This window comes from Xenopus tropicalis, chromosome 4 (assembly GCF_000004195.4).
Source record: "Xenopus tropicalis strain Nigerian chromosome 4, UCB_Xtro_10.0, whole genome shotgun sequence".
In the NCBI taxonomy this organism is placed as follows: Eukaryota; Metazoa; Chordata; class Amphibia; order Anura; family Pipidae; genus Xenopus; species Xenopus tropicalis.
Genome location: NC_030680.2, coordinates 122,536,126 through 122,558,202, shown reverse-complemented (window position 1 = coordinate 122,558,202; position 22,077 = coordinate 122,536,126). Strand labels below are relative to the sequence as shown.

General features: G+C 42.4%; 1 protein-coding gene across 1 annotated transcript; it reads left to right on the top strand.

The window, feature by feature from the left end:
* Nucleotides 1–2,857: 2,857 nt before the first annotated feature.
* gcat (glycine C-acetyltransferase) lies at nucleotides 2,858–21,193 on the top strand. Its single transcript, NM_203953.1, is given in 9 exon segments — nucleotides 2,858–3,106; nucleotides 9,706–9,836; nucleotides 9,964–10,065; nucleotides 10,651–10,797; nucleotides 14,085–14,239; nucleotides 14,354–14,436; nucleotides 17,141–17,312; nucleotides 17,541–17,662; nucleotides 20,811–21,193. Coding segments are annotated over 9 exon segments (1,248 nt in total). The 5' UTR covers nucleotides 2,858–2,922; the 3' UTR covers nucleotides 20,963–21,193.
* The last annotated feature ends 884 nt before the right edge of the window (nucleotides 21,194–22,077 follow it).

Sequence of the window (22,077 nt, the reverse complement as noted above, 5' to 3'; positions counted from 1 at the left end):
CTCCAGCAGAGAGTGCGCAAAGAATAACTACATTGGTTACTGACAGTCCAGCATCCTATTACTGAACATTCCTGCTGTGGTTGCCGATAGTTCAATTACAGTACCTGTAATGGACATGTTTACATTTTAACGTTCACAGAAACATCTTTCCACATTATAAAGATAAAGGGCTTATTCAAAAAAATAAACAATGGCACTTGGCCTGGGTGCAGGTGGCCATACATGTTCAGATTTTAGTCTTCTTCCTACAAACATTTAAATGCAACAATCTAAAACTAGCATTCAGACTGAAATTGTAGGATGAACCCCTAAAAAGAACAAATCGGAGGATGTTCTGAACATGAAATAGCTGGAAGTCAACAATCGTATGAGAGTGACTTCCTGGAAATGCATTTTAGGTCCCCCAAGAATATTGTTAAATACACAATACATGCACAGATTTTATCATTATCTGACTGACGTTTTCTAACCTGTCGAGTCGACTAAATGACCGGTCACCATGGTATGAAAATTATCGGGGGAGTCCCAAGCTGCACGGTTTGCTTTTTTAGTTTTTAGAAATCCACCCTCCCCTGACACTCTCTTACCTCCTCCAGCATGAGCGGTCAGGAATACAAATGGGCAATCTGGTGAAGGGAGGGTTGGGTAGGGACTGCACTGTGCACGCTGGCCCCCATTTTTTTGCAGGGGGGGTGGCACAATGTTGTTATGCCAGGAACTATAGTAGTCTTTCTGAACAAAACACACAACGTTTACTAATGCAAGGCAACAGTACATAATATTTTAACTACTTTTATACACTTTTTTTGGGGGGGAGGCAATTTGTGGGTACCTGCACATGGGTTAAGAACACCTCCTAACATCTAGTGATTTGTAGTACAGTTGGTGCACATTTTTTCATTTGGCACCATTCAGCACTGCTAATACATGTAGATGTGTACTGCAAAGTGAGCCTGTGCTGGGTCTATTCACAATTCCCAGCCTGTTTCTAACTTGTAATATATGGTTTGCTTTCTGTAAATGTCCTGTGTTCTTGAGCACAGATTCTGAATGGCACCCCTTGCTGGGCACTACAATCCAGCTGTGGGAGACCTGGAGCAAAAAATCAGTGCTTTAGTAAAAATGAACATTGGTTATTTTGCCATTTGTTTGCAGAGCCGGCACAGACCCAATCCCCGCTGGCGCTCCCTCAGGCCACTGGTCTCCCTCCCCTGACTCGCTAAAGGTAAATTTAACTTGCAAATACTCGGGGGAGGGGGTCAGGCAGGTGGCAGGGGTGCACTGTGGGGGGGGGGGTGTAGCGGAGGCTCCTTGGGGATGCGGGGCCCCAGGGACTGCTGTCCCAATGGAGGCTGCACCCCCCAGTCCAACCCTGTTTGTTTGTCATTTTTTAACTGTCCAGGGGTCACGGTTTAACTATTTCTGACCCTGAATGGTAACCAACAAAGACATTAGTGAAGAAAGGGATTCTGTAGCCTTGGCCATAAATTCAGCAGATGCTTGGCATCCAAGGTTACAGTGACACTTATTGGCATATTGTATATATGGTTGCTCTGCTGTCAGATTTATACCTTCTCTTCCTACACCACTATAGATCTTCAAACATTAGATCACATTCAGTATATTTACAGGAGAAAAATGATAATTAGCATTATTTACTTTATGAACTGTGTATTTAAATATGTCTATTTGGCCATGAAATAATGAATATTATACATCAGGGGTTAAAAGTATTTTCGTACTGATAAATCTAAGTATGTTTGTATTTCTATGTGGTTATTAGGAAAGCCTAAGGCTGACTGAGGTCATTTAGGGCCTAGATGATGTCCTTCACTTTGAACATGGGAAACCCAACAAATAATCATAAACTAATTACCTGCAAAAGAAGGCTTAATGCTGTTTGCAAGGGAACTAGGTTGTTTTACACATGGCCCCTTTAAAAGGCCCTAATCCTTCAGAGCTGCTCTGTTTATACAATGATAGTATGCTGATTCGGAGACAGTGTTTCTCTGGGGTTCTAATCTACAGCATATGGAGGACTGCTTGCTGAACATTTCCATAATACATAGAGCTGTCAAAGATTTCTAAGGACCCTGGTACTCTTTGCCATGCAGAAAATAATCTAAATTGTGGAATAATGGGCAGGAATTGCCAAATATATGATAAGCATAATATTACTAATTGCAGTAATAAAATCATCCTTAACTACACCTTTTACTTATAGGCACAATAAACACTAAACACTTTTCTCATTAACATATTTATTTGCAGTTGGTCAGTTTGAAACACCAGTATCCAATCCAAGGACTGCCCTTGAAAGCTACTCTCTCAAAATGGATAAAAGAGCAAGTGGCATGAGTGGAATTTTTTTCACAAAGGGGCACTAAATAGTTGGAAGGCAAGTGTGCCATTCACTGACTACATGCTGGCACCCAGGGTACTGACTGGGACATCCAGATGTTGTGAGGAACTGCTGCATAGGCACACAAGGACCAGGAAGGACTGCTTATCAATGACAATAGGAGCAGAGCAAATCCAATCCTGGGCAAGTATAATCTTGCATTTGAGTAGTCACATTGTATGATTGCTGTTCCATGAACATGTATTGGGTTGTAACTAGGGATTTGAGTTCTTGTATTGAAAGTTGCAGAAAGTTACTTACATGTGACACTCACACATGGTGTGACCAGACCTCTCTAACTCCCATACACATTCTGCAACTCCCTGCATATTCACACAGCGCTAATGTTATCAGAAGGGAGGTTCAAGCCTACGGGAAGGTGGCAGCGATAGTGTTAAAAGAACTGCCCTGGCTGTGATTGGCTGTTCCGATCCACACCCCCACCCCGCCCCTCAGCTCTGCTGCTCGGCCCGTCTCTCTCTCTCTCTCTCCGTGCAGCTGAGCTGCTTCCAGCGGGCAAGATGTGGGCACGCTGCCTGGCTAGGAGCCCCTTGAAGCCGGGAAGGGGTCTGTCCGCTGTTGCCCAGCTGAGGGGGGTTCTAGAGAAGGAGCTGGAGGCTATCCGGGGTGCGGGCACATGGAAGAGCGAGAGGATCATCACTTCCAAGCAAGGGCCCCACATCAAGGTGGAAGGGAAAGATACAGGTACGGAGCCGCTGCCATTGGCTTGAACTTGCACTTTATGGCACCGACATCCTGTATCCCATGCCGGGGAGAATGTCCCTCTTATCTACCCGTTCTGCCTGCAAAGACTGCAGGGATCCGCAACAACATTCCGCAACATGGGATTCTGGGAGTTGTAGTTCAGTGAGAGCGGCAGGTGGATAGAGTGCAACATTTCGTCAGGGCTTCTCTCTGTTCATAATAATGTTAACTATATGGAAATATATTCAATGGTTAGAACACGTTTGGCTTGTATTCCATCAACAGAGAATCCATTAAACAGCAGCCCCCCATGGGTGGTTTTGTAACAGCAGATGTGCAAAGCATTGGTTTGATTGTCCTGAATAACTACCCCAGGGGGGAACATCAGTGGCCCTGGGGCAGCAGAACAGAGGCAGGAGGAAACCTAAGGAAGTTTGTGTGCCCTTTAGTAGGGATGGTCACAACTGCACAGAAAGCCAAAGCAGTCATAAAGAGCTCACATGTCTACTAAATGGTGCTCAGTAATGTCAGTACTGGTGCCTAGCGATGCGCTAAAATTTGTGTATTATATGAGATAACATAGTATTTTCTGTTGTTTTTATATATATTTAAGCCAAAGGAAACCTTACCATATTTTAGGCTGGCCACAAACGTGGTGATTTTCGATCTTTCCGTGCGAGCAACCCTCCACTGACATTCAGGGCTGAATCGTCAGATATGGAGGTAGAAACAATAGGATTCCTACCTCCTTCTGTCGATTCAGCCCTGAAGGCAGATTTTGCTCAGGCACCTTCAATGGCGCCAAACAATCGAATTAGAACAGGGGGTCCAATGCCGATGCAGTCCCCGATCCGACTAAATTTTTTAACCTGCCCATATCGGTCGGGCAGGCCCGTCGTTAGTGCCACTACATGGGCCAATTAGCTGCCGAACTGGTCTAAGGGACCGATATCGGCAGCTAGAATCAGCCCGTGTATGGCCACCTTTAGGCTTTAAAAGGGGCATTTACTCAACATCACTGACCATGGCACCTTGGTTATAATTGCCTCAAAATCAGCACATATATTTCACATAGAAATATACATGCCATAGCTATAGATTCATAGAAACTAGATGTTGCCTCATATACACACAGGCATCATGTGCACCATATTGACTAATAAGTTGGTCTGTCGGCATGGGGGGGGCACAAAGCCCATTCTCAGGAACTGGATTGCTGAATATAATGCAGTTCCACTATGTTTGTCATGTTGCTGATCAGTCTGGTGCACAGAGCCCAACTCTATATCGGACGTGTAAACTGGCCTTTCTTGTGGCGTGCTACGGCCATTTTGAATCATGTGATGTTAACCAAATGTGAAATGATTCGTATAATGTGAACTGACTGAGATATTATATGTTTTATGGATAGAAAACGCATATCATTTGTTTGCTTAGTATTGCTTTCATAACCATGCAAATGTTTATTTGCCAGCTTATCTGTGTTTCCCTCTCCAACGACTCTAGCATAGAGTTCCCTCTGCATGTTCTTTATACAGCACATTGCATTGGAAAACGTTGAGAAAGGTTTAAATGTATGTGTATATATATAATATTGCTGAGGTCCCGGAATGTTGTTCAATGGGCAAAAAAGGCCCTTTCCTTCAGTTATACAGACTCCACAGGCAAAAGGCTGGCAGGCCTGGACAAATGCCAGAGGGGCTGCTGTAAGATGCCATAGACAGTCACAATTTAGTGGACTGGTGGAGGCTCCTTGGGCCTCTGTGTACTTGAAATGCCAGGGCCTGTTTTGAATCCCAGTCCAGGCCTGCATGCCAGGGCGCATTTGGGTATACAAAGAAAGAAGTTGCTCACAACTTTAGAATAGACAGTTTAAATGTGCAGCTGTAGTAGTTCGGATTGCCAGTGTCAATAAAGTGGGCAGGTACTAAAATGAAACAGTAGAGGAAATGTCCTGTACATGCCCCAATCATGAGAGAAGGGAATGGGTTGAGGTGCATTGCCTTGGGCAGCACCAGACCTAAAAACAGACCTGAACATAAATATAAATTGACTGCAGCTTTCTAGCTGCAGTTGGCTGGACGAATGTTGCATATTTCTGCAGTTTATATGGTCTCACCATTGGGTGGGTATCTTCCCATCCTTCTGGCTGGACTAGCTCACTTAATTTGAACAAGCTTCCATACTATAAACAAGCTCACTTCAGCTAGGCCAGGGGTCTGCAACCTTTTGGGTCGGAAGAGCCAAAAATTACATTTTACTAAATTTCAAATTTTTAAAGAGCCACAAAATTTTTTCTTGATCAATGATCAATATATTACTTAAAAACCACTTGTCCACACACGGGCATAGTGGAACCAATCATTACACATGTCTCAATTCAAAGAGACAGCGTAAAAAATAGTAAAACATGTAGAGGGGAGAGAGGGGGAAGGAGAGAGAACAGCAATCAGGGGAACAAGGACTATTAATGACCATACATCAATAATCCAACTATCACCTTTATTCGGTCATTCATGGGAATCAAATTCCTTAGTGTGGATGCCCTGTGTATTATTTATGATAAATACACTGACTTAAGCTCTCAAATTATCCTGTGTTCTCTGCCAGATAATATTGCAAACCAGGCAAAATCAATTAATCATTTTAGCAAGGTAAATCGAGGGTTACGTGTAGCGATCTGGTCACAGCGTCCTCAGCGGCACTCTTAACATCAAGTATATACCATACATCAAGTGTGTCAATATTACTATAGAGGCGCTTACTCACAAATCAGCGCTCCTAATACCGCGCCGCCGCTACCAACTGTGCATGGTCCGTACCAACGCCCACCCCCTCACTTGCATTCCGTGTGCAGAGCCTGAGCGCTCCCTTAAATTGGCCAGCCAACGGCATCGGAAGCTACGAATCTTCCCATGGACTGACGACAGTGACGACGCGTGTCACGGGGGAGGGGTGTGGTAAAAAGCGAGTATAAGTGGCTGAGAGATAGTCGTGCCTAATCCTCGTTAATCAATTCAGAACGATTTTTAAATGTTTTTTTTTTATAAAATAAATAATATTTATGTATGGAACTAAAGAGCCGCAGCTTCACATCCAAAGAGCCGCATGTGGCTCGCGAGCCGCAGGTTGCAGACCCCTGAGCTAGGCTAATACACTGTATATTTTCATCATGTGTATACATGTAAATAAGCACAAAAGACTTTGCTTACTCAGTAAGGGTGTTCCACAGGGTCAGTCTTTAGGAACATTGGACTAGTGTAGTTGTTCAATGGGTTGCATAGAAATGGGAATGCCAGGCCTCTTCATTATGACATATAGTACATGCAGTACTTATAATACTCATAATATACAGTAAACTGGATACGAAAACATCAAACCTAGACCAAAGGGTAGTAGGGTAACCGCCCTTCTGGTGACCCCCTCCCCACCCTGTTGAGGCCACAAAAGTTGCATACCCCCCAATTGCTGGCCCTGGCACTGGCCTTTGCATCTCTATCTTTTGGTGCCTAGCATCACCCCCAGCATGTGAGAGACCAGGTAGGTGTAGAGCTGACATTTTGTAAGAGCTTTTCTCACTGGGTGCTTTAATATGTCAGCAAAATTGGGGTGGGGGTTTGAATTGCAGTAAATTAATTTTTTACCATTTATTAGCCCTTCAAGGGCACTGCCACATGGAGCAGATTCGCCAGTGGGAAGGCAAATACGTTACTACGTTTTCCAAAGTTTCCTGTAGGGATGCACCGAATCCAGGATTCGGTTCAGTATTTGGCCAGGATTCGGCCTTTTTTGGCTGAACTGAAAAACGAAATTCTAATTAGCATATACTAATTAGGGTTTGAAGGGTTAAATGCTTGAACACGGAAGTGGAAAATAACCCTTCCGTATCCTAATTAGCATATTCTAATTCGGATTTGGTTTGGTTTTCGACCGAATCCCTTACAATGGATTCGGGGGTTTGGCCAAACCCAAAAAAACTGGGTTCGGTGCATCTCTAGTTTCCTGCAGGGGGAAAATTTGGACGAAAACAAAGTAACGCAAATGCCTTCCCACCGGCAATTCACTTTATTGCTGGTGGGAAGGTATTTTTAAGGAGATGAGTCATCAGCAGTAGCCGAGATTTAACTGTGGGCAACTAATCTCCCCATGGGTCATTTTAGAGATAGAAAAAAAAAGGTTTACTTATTCTTTAAGGCCAGGGGCACACATCACTTTCTTTTCTCTGCCAAGGCAAGGGTAGCACGTTGGTGGCCTGTGTGGAGCTACATGGAGTGGATATCTGGACAGAAAAGTGAAAGGATACATTTTTACACTGATATTTACTCTAACGCCACACAAAATGCAGGCGGAGGAAAGCGGATGATCGTCTTAATTTGTACTCTGTGGTTCCTGTTTGACAATGTGTATAGCCAGGGGCAGAGAAAACAAAGGATAAAAGGGGCAGTATTGTTAAACGTGAGTGCAGTGAATAGGGCTTGTGCTGAACATACCTTCTGCTTTTGTTTAAATTACTAAAAATGTATAGTTTTTGTTATTTCTTGAGCTAAACAGAGAGCATCTAAAGCTGCCCCATAAATCCATTATTCAACAGGATTATCTGTGCCCTTGTAATCTAATTATCTACCTCACAAGGACTAAATTTAGAGCAGCTTCAATCTCCCTTTTTACCCTCAAAAAATGAAAAAAATAAAAAGGCACAAGCCCTATTTATTGCACACAGGGGGCATGCTGACCTTTTCGATTAAGAGGGCATTTAACCTGCACCATGAGTTATTTCTCACTTCTAGGGTAGGTTGTACCATCAGAATATGACATTTTATTCCAGGCTAGTCTCTGTTATCAAACACATTTTATTTATAATAATAGTAGGTTGATGCTTATCCGCCAAGTCCTGACCAGATCCCAGATACACAGCAGTTTAATTCTATGTTGGATCTAACCAGTTTTGCCTGTTTTGTGTTACGCTGTGGTGTGTAATACTATATTACAATAGGGAGAGCTATACAGTTTGCACCTCATCATTCTCCAAAGGGTATTTCAGGTCAAGGACTGTGCTTTCCGGCAGTTTGCTTTACCGATTTGCATCACCTGGGCCCACTGTTACCGATCCAAGGTACCAGTACTGGTGCTTTCAGGCAGATTGGTTTCTGCCTCTGGGGTCATTCCTCTTATAAAATCTAAAACAGCCAAAAGTCTGATGGTGGGTCCTCCTGCTGTGGTGGCCATTAGGCAAATGCCCCTTTGTCCATTTGGCCCTGGTGAGTGGGAGGCAGCAGCTGAAATACGTGGCAGAGAAAACATCCCATGTTCATTCAGCCTTAAGCTTTTTGCAAGGTTGTGCTTGAAATGATCTTGCACAGCACTGGATAACATGATTATATCTGTGAATAGCACCAAAATGCTGTAATTTAAATTAATTTTAGGTCTCTGTTATTAGAAGAGAACAGGGGAGGTTTCGAAGGAGGAAGCCTTATAGCAATGAAAGCATTTTTCATACGCGTGACACTGCTGTTGCAGAACTAACACAGTGATTGGAAGGTTTTCCGTACAAATATTTACTTTTATTGAGAAACTTTGTGGCCTGGTCATATTCAGTCCCACTGACACATACACACACACAGTTCTGCTGATGTCAGGATTCTGCTTTCCTTTTCCTGGGATTTAGTCTGCTCCTCCTGTCTGACTGAGGGGCTTGAAATGGTGCCAAAGGACAGCTGTCACGTAACTCACAGGCGCCACCCACTCCCACGTGGAGTTACAGTATCCTTGGCTCAGGGAGAATCTCATTAAAGCACCAAGCTAGTTGGTTGCCACTTTCACAAACTCTTGTTCAGCCGCTTGCCAAAGGAAAGTATTCCTTCCCATTCCTGAAGTATATCAGTACAGGTTGATGTTATGAATGAAGACAATTATGTAGATAAATAATCCACTATGTATTACTGAACCTTTACAAAAATACATTTACTATAATATTAAATATAATAGAGAATATTTTCTTGTTAGACTTCAATAAATACACACATTAGTGCCTTCTCTTCTAATATTAACTGCCACAGCCCTTTAGCAGGAAAGATCTGTGCCTCCAAAGATGCCCCAGTAGCTCCCTGTCTTCTTTTCTGCTGATTCCGTGTTCATGTTCTGTGCTGCTGTCACTTACATGAGCTTAGGGACTGACACACATTTACTTTGTATACAGAATGTACATTTTCACAATAAAAGGCCAATTAGTAATTAATACAGATTATTAGTACATGGCAGCTCTGAAACCAGTGCAATTAGCATCAGGATTTAATCATCAGTCCCTGTAGCATCAGCCAAGGTAAACCTAATTTACTCCTTGATCATTCGTGACAACCTATAAGCTTAGCTTCCCAACAGCTGCTCAGAGAACACTGAGCAGGTGCAGTGTCAGTGACACTTCTAAGAATATCCAACATGGGGAGATCCTGTGACAACTTTGAAGGCCTAGATCATTAGTACTATGGGGATGCCGAATCTTTAAATTGGTGCAATAAGTTGTTTACTGACTATTAGTGGTGTGTTGGCCCATTGCAGGGGTAAACCTTTCTTAGCCTATATATTTATATTTTCTGTTCTAGGTATCTTGAACTTCTGTGCCAATAACTACTTAGGCCTTTCCAGCCATCCCCAGGTGATCCGTGCTGCATGTGAGACACTAGAGGAGTTTGGAGCCGGTCTCAGCTCAGTGAGGTTTATCTGTGGGACACAGGTGCGATGGATAGATTTTGGGGAAGGCCTGCAAGAATGATACAGAGGTGCTCAACTACTGGATTTTTACAGGGGGCCACCTTGAAACTCTCTTTAATGGAGACTTTGTACCTTTGTACCTCATTTAGAATATCCATAAGAGTCTAGAACAGAAGATTGCCCGGTTCCACCAGAGAGAAGATGCCATCTTGTATATCAGCTGCTTTGATGCCAATGCTGGTATATTTGAGGTAATATATACTGTTTATATGTATGGATTTTTAATAAAATGTAATGTACTGGTAGGAAAAGCTGTGTATAAGGGGCTGTGTAAATAACTCATTTGAGAATTTAGTGGGAGAAGCTGATGCTTACACTTTTACAATAAGTTGATTTATAATTGTAAACCTGTACCCATCAAGAACCTAGTATAGAGTCTTAATCTTAATTTGTGGTACTGAGTTGTCTTTTATTGCAAGCTATACTGACACATATAGGAACAGCTCAGTGTTACCAAACAGCCACTACTTTGTTTTTGTAGAAAAGTGTCCCCAGTCCATTTTATCTACTCACCACAACTTCCTTGGGAGTAACACAGGTTGTGTCAGTCATGATAGGCCCAATAAAGGGACTGGTTTAAGCCCGTGATGCATACATGTAATGTATTTGCTGCAAGAGTTGCAGGCAACTGATGCATGAAAGTGTATTTGGATGGAACTGCAGTGGTCGTTATTATGGGCTTTTTTTTTAAGTTTACCTTTTCTTGTCCTCTAACTCCAGGTATGGTAGAGCATTAGTACTGCTGGTTACTCAGCTGTTGTCACCTTTCTTGTCAGGCTCTTCTGTCCCCTGAAGATGCAGTGCTCTCAGATGAGTTGAACCACGCCTCAATCATTGATGGTATCCGCCTTTGCAAGGCCAATAAGTACCGCTATAAGCACATGGACCTAGATGATTTAGAAGCCAAGCTTAAGGAGGCACAGGTATGTACCACAGTGTAATGCATATAATGTATATATTATCACAGCTACTCAAGTGTAGTTTATTTTAATAAATGTTCTAGCTTTCCCTTTTAAAATTAGAACATTCTGTTACTTTCATTGCCCTCATATTTTCTCTTATCAGCTGTTATATATTTAATATATTATAATTATGCTATAATTATTTAGATTGCAACCCCATATTCCCTAGTGCTTTACAGATAATATGCATCATTCAATTTGTTATCCTATTGGAACACAGCATGTCTGTCATGACCAAAAATTCAGTAGGGCAGTTCATCCCATCCCAGTAGACTCAGCCCATAAACTTCTAACGTTATTTGCAGTTGGTCCTCATTTTTTGGGGGCAGTGCTGAATAATTTAACCTTTTTTTCCTGTACTTCCCAGTCCATTATTCAAACTGCAGTGTGAATGGTTGAGTTGCTGACCGTTGCAGCCAGACAGTTACATGTACTGTAAAGAATACGTGTTTAAAATCTGTATGTGCTTTAATTAGAATGATATTAAATGTATGTGGCATGGGAAATGCTGCTGTTGGGCAGTATGAATAGGGCTCAGCTGCCAAAATGAGCCCTAGTACTACTGGTTGGCAGTGCTACCAAAGACAATGCATTGTACAGATGTCAATTAAGGTGTAAATTAATATTACCGGTTTTGGTTGCCCCATTCATTTGTACTATCTGGTTGGCCCAGGGTATGGGGCTGCTGCCCTAAAAATCTTCCTTATACAGGTATGGATTCCAGTATCAAGAAAACTATTATCCAGAAAGTTCTGAATTATGGGAAGACCATCACCCATAGACTCAATTTTAGTGAAGTAATTCAAATTTTTGCCTTATACTTGATCCCAACTAAGATCTAATTAACCCTTATTAGAGGCAAACAATACTATTGGGTTTATTTAATGTTTACATAATTTTTTGGTAGACTTAGGGTATAGAGATCCAAATTATATAAAGATCTCTTATCTGGAAAACCCCAGGTCCAAAGCATGCTGGATAATGGGTCCCATACCTGTAATCTGCTGTTGACTGAAGAGTGGCATGATCTATCTAGTATCTGTTCAGATTAATTTACATCAGAATAACATAATATTTTATTATTTTTTTTTACCTTTCTAAATGATATATCTGTGTGCTAATAAACTCTCCTCCCACGAAGTAGCCATTTGCATGGCAAAGCTTATATCACACAGGGAGGCACAATGTTGTACTCCCATTGTGTATAGGAAGCAAGCCAGCTACATGTAGCAGCTACTAATCACCCCGTCGGACGTGCTTTGGAAATACTGACTGTTGCATGTCTCTGTTATAGTAGGCCATGAATCGTAGACAATTTATTCCTATTCAAATAAAAGGGAAGTTTCCAAAATTAAACTGCTGTATGTGCCATTTGCCTTAAACTTTTCCTTCCTGTTCAGTAAATGGGTTGCCATGCAAAGTCACTGGAGCTACAGATTTGAGGGACAGTAAGATTTGCAGTTAAATTCATTTTTTTGAAATATTTATAAAGAAAAGAGCATCACTTAAGTTTGGCACTTATAAAGATAGCACAAGGTGTCTGCCACCCAATTTATAATTGAATCAAAAAAGGAAATACATTTAGTGCTTTACCTTAAAACTTAACTTTTATTACTAAATCGATAACGTTAAAATCACACACTCCACATGAGACCCAGATTAATTGACCATAAATAAATTGATAGATTAAAAACACACTTAATTAAGTTGAATCCGGATACTGCTCATTCTCAATTCATTGCCACAATTAAGTTCATTAAACCAAGAGCAGAGGAGCCAATTTAATTTATTTACACACCGTGTACAAGGCGGGACACCCTCTCAGTTTCGGACCAAATCATTAAGAGGGTAAGGTGGGGAGGGTAAATGCAGCTATCGGGAGCCGCATACACACAAAATCAAAACTATCGGAAAGAGTGCGGCCAATGCCGTTAACGAGTAGAGGGGCGGCTGTTGTGAGACATTACTAAGTCAGACCACATTGGGCCCTTTAAATCTCTGGCACCCCTCTCCCCCCGCACACGCCACTTGGTCTCCCACTTACTAATGCGGCTATCAAGAGCCGCGTCCCGCCAGCACCGTCCCTACGTAACTAAAGGTCCCCATACACCATAAGATCCGCTTGTTTGGCGATGTCGCCAAGCGAGCGGATCTTCTCCCGATATCCCCCACCTACGGGTGGGCGATATTGGGAGAATCCAGGGTAATTCGATCATTTGGCCCTGGGGCCAAACGATCGAATTATAACGACGGGTATAGCAAAATGAGCCGATGCGGTCCCTGATTCGACTAGATTTTCTAACCTGCCTGATCAAGATCTGGCCAATTTCAGGCCAGATATCGGTTGGGCAGGCCCGTCGGGAGTGCCCATACATGGGCCGATTAGCTGCCGAATTGGTCCAAGGGGCCGATATCGGCAGCTACTATCGGCCTGTGTATAGGGACCTTTAGGCTTCTGTCCGCAATCTAGCACATAATACCCAATGCGTTTCGCATAAAGTCTTGGGTCTTTATGATGTGGTCCAAAACTGAGAGGGTGTCCCGCCTTGTACACGGTGTGTAAATAAATTAAATTGGCTCCTGTGCATTCTATACCGGACTATGCTCTTGGTTTAATGAACTTAATTGTGCCAATGAATTGAGAATGAGCAGTATCCGGATTCAAGTTAATTATGTGTGTTTTTAATCTATCAATTTATTTATGGTCAATTAATCTGGGTCTCGTGGAGTGTGTGATTTTAACATTATCGATTTAGTAATAAAAGTTAGGTTTTAAGGAAAAGCACTAAATTTATTTCCTTTTTTGATTCAAATTAATTTTTTTTGCCTTGTTTAATAACCTTTTTTACAGATTCTAATTTTCTTGTCTTTTTTTAAAAAAAATCTTTAAAAAATGTATCCACATTCATCCATGCATCCATCAACAGCTCTGTCTATTGGAAATTTGGGGGTCCAGTTTAGTCTGCAGCGCATGTAGATACAGCTCAGTGTAAAATGCATTGCAGGATCATGTACATTTTACACTCCATTGTTGCCCTGCTCGTGAGACAAAAAGCAGCAATATCACCAGAATGAGACCAAGTGTATGACAAGTAAAAGAAAGCACCTTACATTTGATGCCTTAGTATTTTAGTATTTTGCTGTGTGTGTGCCAATTACCACATTTGTGCAGCATTTTACACCGACGCTGTCTTGTATTCACCTAATGATTCCGCTTCTGTTTTTTTTTTATTCTTCTACATATCCAGAAGCACCGCTTGCGTCTCATTGCCACAGACGGTGTTTTTTCTATGGACGGAGACATTGCACCTCTTCGCGAGATTTGCAGCTTAGCAAAGCGCTACAATGCCTTAGTCTTTATAGATGAGTGCCATGCTACCGGTTTTATGGGACCAAATGGAAGGTAAGGAGATGGGCAGGTTTTGCAGTTTATTAAATTCAATGAAAACGTTCTGCCAGAAGTGCAGAGGCTTGAGTTATTATGTCTTGAGTTATGATGTCTTTCCACTCCTGACAGGGGCACAGATGAGCTTCTCGGAGTCATGGATCAAGTGACAATTGTGAATTCTACCCTTGGCAAAGCACTGGGAGGGGCTGCAGGTCAGGGGCGCTAAGCTATTTCTACAGCTAACTATTTAATCATGCATTGGCTTACTCTGGATAATTACCACAAGGGGCTGAAGTGTTTTATTATAATGGCATCATGAAGAGTGTGTAGTAAATGTGTTTGTGTGCTTGGAATTGGTATGATTCATGTTTGCATTTGCTTCAATATGTTCCTATAGATAAGACATAATTATAGTTTACATACAAGGCCATTGTAGATGGATATCCTTGAGTACTGCTAAAGCATTCTGTGCTGTACTTTTCCCTCACACCCATTTCCCCCACACCACACCCTTGTGTTTTTCTGGCAACCTTTTATCTTGCTCACAAAACGACGCGGCAGGGGCCTTCCCATGAGTCACTGCATGCTCTAGACTACACTGAGAGTACTGAGACACCAACAAAGAGGTTGCATCAGTCTGTCTGACATATAGATTGGTGCCCATACATTTATAATTATTTGCAGGTAATTTAAATGAGCACCTAGCAGTTTCAGTCTTTATAGGATTATATATTTTTATGCAAAGATGACTAATGTTAAGGTAAATGGTCAAGATAAAGGGTGAAGTGACAGCAACTTAGGCCATATGTGAGGCTTTAAAGGAACAGTAACACCAAAAAATGAAAGTGTATAAAAGTAACTAAAATATAATGTGCTAGTAAACGTTGTGTGTTTACTTCAGAAAGTCTACTATAATTTATATAAATAAGCTGCTGTGTAGCCATGGGGGCAGCCATTCAAAGGAGAAAAGGCACAGGCACATAGCTGATAACAGATAAAACACTATTGTAATCTACAGAACTTATCTGTTATCTGCTATGTAACCTGTGCCTTTTCTCCTTTTTTCCAGCTTGAATGGCTGCCCCCATGGCTACACAGCAGCTTATTATATAAATTATAGTAGTGTTACTGTAGCAAACACACCAGTTTTACCAGTGCAGGGCAACAGTGCATTATATTTTTATTACTTTAAAGCTCTTTCATTTTTTGGTGTTACTGTTCCTTTAATATAGTGTGTGCAAGTGTCATAAATTGCCCTGTACGGTTCCCCAGTGGCTGTTGCTGTGGTGCAGACAAGTGGATGATTGTTATCAAGGACTGTAGCTGGGGAACATAGCAGGTGGTGTATCCCAAGCAATACCAGCAGGTGCGCAAGTCTCTGTGAGCTTTCCCAGGATGTCACCATTGCAGTGCCTCACCTTCCCTATCTGCCCCAGCAGAGGAATGCACCTGAACTAACCACGCCAGTTAGAACTATGCAGGCAATTTTGCTACCTACCAGCTTGAAATTGACTTTTTTCCTAGAAATCCAAAGGCCCCAGTAAAGAATAAAAGGTTCAGCAGCTTCCCAGTCCAGTTTAACTATTACTCCAGTAGATAGTTCTGTGCACATCACTCGACAAACCAGAGTGTTTAGCCAGTCCACCCAGGCTTTCACTGGAAGGGACTGCAGCTCCCAACCAGAAACTCCTCACAGCCAGGTACTTTTCCTCAGTGGAATTGAGGAGTCCTCAGTGCCCATCCAATGGTGTTTATCTCATTGCAGTACCTGTCCAGCAGTTTGCTCAGGAATGGAACAACCCCAACCCCCCTTGTAAACCTTCCTATATCTCACCTTTGCCCGGGGGGGGAATGGATTCTGCCACCCAATGAATATGAATGGCTTTAGTCTAGTGATGTCACTTCAAGAAGGTAATGCCACTTCTAGGCTTTGTTTCAACAGAAGAGGGAATTTTCCCTCCAAAGCAAAACAAATGGATTCCAGAGAGTGAAAATATGAGGCCAGTTGGAGGGACAAGATGGATACTTAGTGAGGGGATAACTTTGAACTAAATAATAGGTAATGGTATGACAATGAGGCACAGGGATACATCTCGGTACTGCATCAGTTTTTTATAATGACATAACTGTGCAAACATTTTCCTACCATGTATATAAGTTGAACACATCTCCCACACCCAAACCACATCATTTGTATTGCATATATCCCCTCTATTCGCTAAAACAATTAGCAGCTTTCACCCAACGCACATTTTTCCTCTCACACATCTTGCAAACAGCATATATTTGCTGGAAAGTTCATGCAATGACGAATGCAGGCTTACACAGGCAGAACTTAATTTGACAAATGTCCTACTTGGACTGAGCACTGTAACAGTTTGCTAACCTGAGTTGAGAAGAACTGAGCCAAAGTCAATTCGTACAGGAGTGGGCTAAGTGGGTTAGAGGAGGAGAAGGAATCCTAAGTGATTATGGGGATGCTGCAGCCTTAGGGTAAGTACCCACGGAGCCGGTGGAAAGCCCTTGGCATCACTTCAGTAATCTAATTTCACTTAAAGTTTCCTCCTGCAGGCAACTTTGTGCAACTTCAGAAACCAAAGCGATGGCAAGGGCTTTCTACCACCAGCTTCTGTTGCTGGTGGAAAGCCTTTTCGGAGCAGTTACTCGCCCGTGGGTCCTTACCCTTGGCATTAACCTTTAAACAAAGGAGTGGCAGGTATTTAAAGGTTTCAAAGAGGCTGTTCACTGATTTTTCACTGAAATTTAGAAGGTTGATGGGTACTGAAGGTTTGATATGAATTGAGAAAGAAATAAAAATGCAGCCACATTTATTTATGACAATGTAATGGATACTAATGAGTAAAGTGTTTATCCTTCCTTATAAATGAGCCTGACTCTTTGCCCTTTATATCCAAGGTGGGTACACCACTGGCCCAAAGCCTTTGATTGACTTACTACGGCAGCGCTCTCGGCCATACCTGTTCTCAAACACCCTTCCGCCAGCTGTTGTCGGCAGTGCCTCCAAAGCCTTGGACCTTCTCATGGAAAGTAATGAGATTGCACAGTCAGTGGCTGCCAAAACAAAGCGGTGAGAAATGGCCAACGTTCTAGATCTAAGAGTATGACTTGACATGTGTTAAGACCATGAGAGGTGCTTCACCCAGTAGCTGGAATTTCACATTTTCTGTCTTGTGTTGTTCTAATGTCTTTCTATCTCCTTTGGAGGCAATAAGTAAAAATACCCTCGTACATGCTTGTTCTGACCCCCTCAAGCAAAATGTGTATGCATTGACTAACGACCAAGCTCCATTTTCAGATTCCGTACTAAGATGACAGAGGCAGGTTTCACCATTTCTGGGAAGGATCACCCCATTTGCCCTGTGATGCTCGGAGATGCTCGTCTGGCAAGTCTGATAGCAGATGACTTGCTGCAGAGAGGTATAAGTGCCTGAGTGGACTAAATATATAAGAATATATATTGAAGGCAGAACAGTGATAAAGGAATAATTAAGCAAAGTATAAGTTTAAAGTGGCAAACTGCAAGTGAATTTGTGTGTGTGCAGTAGCTGTCGTGGAATGCAGTGTGCTTGGCCTTAAAAATGCGAGGTACCATTTCATATCACCTATGTCAGGGATTTACATTTTTGACGGTCCAATCCTCTTCCCCTTTCGTGTTCTGTTTTTTTCCAATGATTGCACTGTTTATTATTTTATGATAAAATCTACATTGGAACACAAGGGTACTCTTGTTTCTATTATGACTGGCTCTTTTAGGATGATTGTAATTGTGATCAACAAGAGTGAAAGGGCAAAGTTTATAAGATTTTCTATTGTGCACTGTTCCCTGTTACCCCTACATCATCAGTTACCCCTACACATCATTTACATCTGCAAGTGCATATTATAGCATATTTCCAGTGTTGCAAGGGGATGTTGCACATAATGCAGTTGAGGCCAGTACTTTTGCAAAAATGGAAATTTAATTTAAATTTAGCTTCTTCATACTGAAATAAGAAACTTTCCAAATATAATAAATTAAAAAATCTGAATGATTTCTGAAATAATCACATTTATCTTCACTCTCCCACTCTCAGCATCTGTCTCTCTTTATTCTCTCTTTATGCAGGAGTTGGGAGTCTGATTTTAAATGACAGATCCAATCAGGGCCGCTACTGCCATGAGGCAAGATGGAAACCTTGCCTCGGGCAGCATGAGCAGCCAGTTACCAGGTGTGGCAAAAGGCCTCCTCATGTAACTCGGCTCTGTTAGTGCAGAGAGTGCAATAGAGATATAGTGGCCCCCTCTGTACCCCTTCCGACACTAAAGTTGTAAGCGTAGAGTGGGAGATAGGGGGCAGCATCAGACGGCAGCAGCCCTAGGATCGCCAATAGATCCAATATAACTTTTAGGGGGCTCCCTTTTGTCTAGAACAGTGCTGTCCAACTGGCAGCCCGCAGGAAGCATGCGGCCCGCGACCCCCCTCTGTGTGGCCCCCCACCTGTCTGTTTGCTTTGATGGATTACCTTTCTGTAAGATTTAAATGCTATCAGTACTGGCCCCCTGCATGGTTAACATGGTTAACACAGATTTAGGCTGTAATCCCCCTGTATTGTTTAAAAATGTAATCCACTGTGTTGTTCACCCTCTACAGTGTTCACACCTCAGGCTCAGGCTATAATCACCCACATTGTTCTCCTGTTCACACCTCAGACTGTAGGAGCAGTAGAAACCCACAAATAAACCCTGCACACTATAAAAAGAACATATACTGTGGTGGTGCTGCAATTAAAAAGTTTTTTTAATATATAGTTATTGTGCAGACTGCAGGAGCAGTGGCAGCATTGCGTCACTGTAGTCTGTGTGTGCCATACTCTGCCTGCCCTATGCTGCCTGTTTGTGCCATACACACAGACAGCATAGGGCAGGCAGAGTATGGCACACACAGGCAGGGTAGGGCACACACAGGCAGGGTATGGCACACACAGGCAGGGTAGGGCAGGCAAAGTATGGCACACACAGGCAGGGTAGGACAGGCAGAGTATGGCATACACAGGCAGGGTAGTACAGGCAGAGTATGGCACACACAGGCAGGGTAGGGCAGGCAGAGTATGGCACACACAGGCAGGGTAGGGCAGGCAGAGTATGGCACACACAGGCAGGGTAGGGCAGGCAGAGTATGGCACACACAGGCAGGGTAGGGAAGGCAGAGTATGGCACACACAGACAGCATAGGACAGGCAGAGTATGGCACACGCAGGCAGGGTAGGACAGGCAAAGTATGGCACACACAGGCAGGTTAGGGCAGGTAGAGTATGGCAAACACAGGCAGGGTAGGGAAGGCAGAGTATGGCACATACAGGCAGGGTAGGGAAGGCAGAGTATGGCACACACAGGCAGGTTAGGGCAGGTAGAGTATGGCACACACAGGCAGGTTAGGGCAGGTAGAGTATGGCAAACACAGGCAGGGTAGGGAAGGCAGAGTATGGCACACACAGGCAGGGTAGGGAAGGCAGAGTATGGCAGGTTTTTGCTGTACAACCACCATTAATATGGCTATGGTTATGCAATAACATGGGTGTGGTTTCAACTGGGTGGGGTTTTAAAAAGGGGAGTGGTCTAAACTAGCTTCCATTATCGGCTCTCCGCCACGGAGGCCGGAAAAATTCCGGCCCTCGGTACCACAGAAGTTGGACAGCACTGGCCTAGAAGATGTATTAGAGCTCACTCACCAGAAAATTTCTACATGCAGCTTTTGTGCCAAAGTCAGTTATTTGTTTAGATTTTGTTTGTCCTGGAATCAGTTATTTGTGTTAAATCTAATACATCTGCTGGGAAAGGGAGCCACTCAAAGATATATTGGATCTGTCGATAAAAATCTGACACCCAACTCCTGCATGAAGTGAGAAAGGGAACTTTGTTATTTTAGTATGATGAAACTTATATTACATTTTCGATTTTACAATGATTTCCCTTTAAACAGCCTGCAGTTCAGATTCCTGCAAGGTGTAAACATAAGATTAGAAAAAGTAAAGAAAAGATGGAAAGAGTAAGGCTTAGGGGGTGATTTATCAAAGGTAGAGTTTTTTGTTTTTTTTATTTCGATTCAAGTTTTTTTGCACTTAAAAAAAACTTGAATTCGAGTTATTGTATGAAAACTTGAATGTCTGGTATTTATTAAGTGCAAAACCCCAAACTCGAGTGTAAAAACAGGTTTTTCCACTTTAATAAATAAGCAAACATTCGATATGCAAGTTTATTCGATTTTGAAAAAAAGATCGAATGCACAAGTTAAAATTGCTTAATAAGTCCCTAAGTGTATTAAAATGACGAAATAAATATTTATACTGACACTTATTTGCGGTGCTTTTTTTTCATTTACTTGTGTTACAGCAGTGTGCTTTGACTTCACAGCCTTCCCTCTGTACACGAATAGGAAGCACTAATATAATGACTTGTGTAGAAAGAGCTGTCAGTTTATGTGACTTTTCCAGCCACCTAGAAAAGTGATCCCTTACAATTACATTTTTCCCGCTTGCTTACAAGTTCTGTGCTTTTTCTTATATTGGCTGTCTATTCTACTTTCCAGGTATCTATGTCATTGGCTTCAGTTTCCCTGTAGTGCCCAAGGGCAAAGCTCGTATCCGAGTTCAAATTTCTACAGCACACAGCGACGATGACATTGACAACTGTGTACAAATGTTCACCGAGGTTGGCCGTAAGCATGGCGTCATATCCTGATTAATACAGGACCCTGAAACCACCAACAAAGGGCTGACCGGTAATTCTATTCCAACCAGTGGAGCAGAAGGCACGTGACCGGCACTACAAGAATTCAATGGAAACTTAATTTAACAGATCTAAAAAGCAACCTTATTATTTATACACAACAGGACCCACCTAATGGAATTAATTTCCAACATAAGTATTGATCTGGGATTAAATAATAAAGTGACTGCTGTCATTTTTAAACATGTGCCATTATGTTTTTAGAAACATTTAGATGACATTATGGGGTAAATGTAATCTGTTTTGCACATAAGGAAACATGTGCAGGAAAATGGTGCTAATCGTACACATAAACATAATTTGTAGGTGCCCTATAAGGGTATCTGACAAAATACATGGCTGTGGGTACTCTAACAACCTGGGGCAAACCCTTGCAAGTAATTGTTTTATATTTATAAAGAAGCCGTGTCTCTCCTGATGATTGGAGGAATCATTTTTTCTCTTACAAGCATTACAGTGGAACTGTGTATATGTATACCCTGCTCTGTACATGTACATATGTTAGCATGTCTATATCTGTGCATGTTTCCTTTAGTCACAGGGCACATTGTCCCTGTTTATTAGAGAAAATGTTTGGGTTCCCCCATGTCCTTCACTCTTATCCTAGAAACTCTGTCTAAGGCTTGTTGTGCACTATGAAGGAGTTTCTATTATAAAACACATTAACTTCCCCAGTGGTGCGCGCAACTAGATGTTCCTGGGTCCTACAGCTAATTCATTTTAGGGCCCCCCAAAATCTATTTCCTCTATATTTACACCCCTGAATCTCCCTTAACCGCACCACCACCAGTGGCATCTGCATGCCACCTTTCTCGATTTTACCCCATTTCCTAAAATTTGAGCAGACAATGTATTCATACCCATTTTGATTTGCTGGCCTATTCCAGACTTAGTAGCACCAGGGACTGGCAGCTATAACACAACTATAGTCCTAGAGATCCCATAGGATTTAGTTAGCAGATAGATGCTGGGAGCTGTAGTTCTGTGAAAGGTGGAGTGTCCCAGGCTGACAGTACCCAAATTACTATCTTTCCAGTTTCAGAGGCAGCACTGGAAGAGCCTCACAT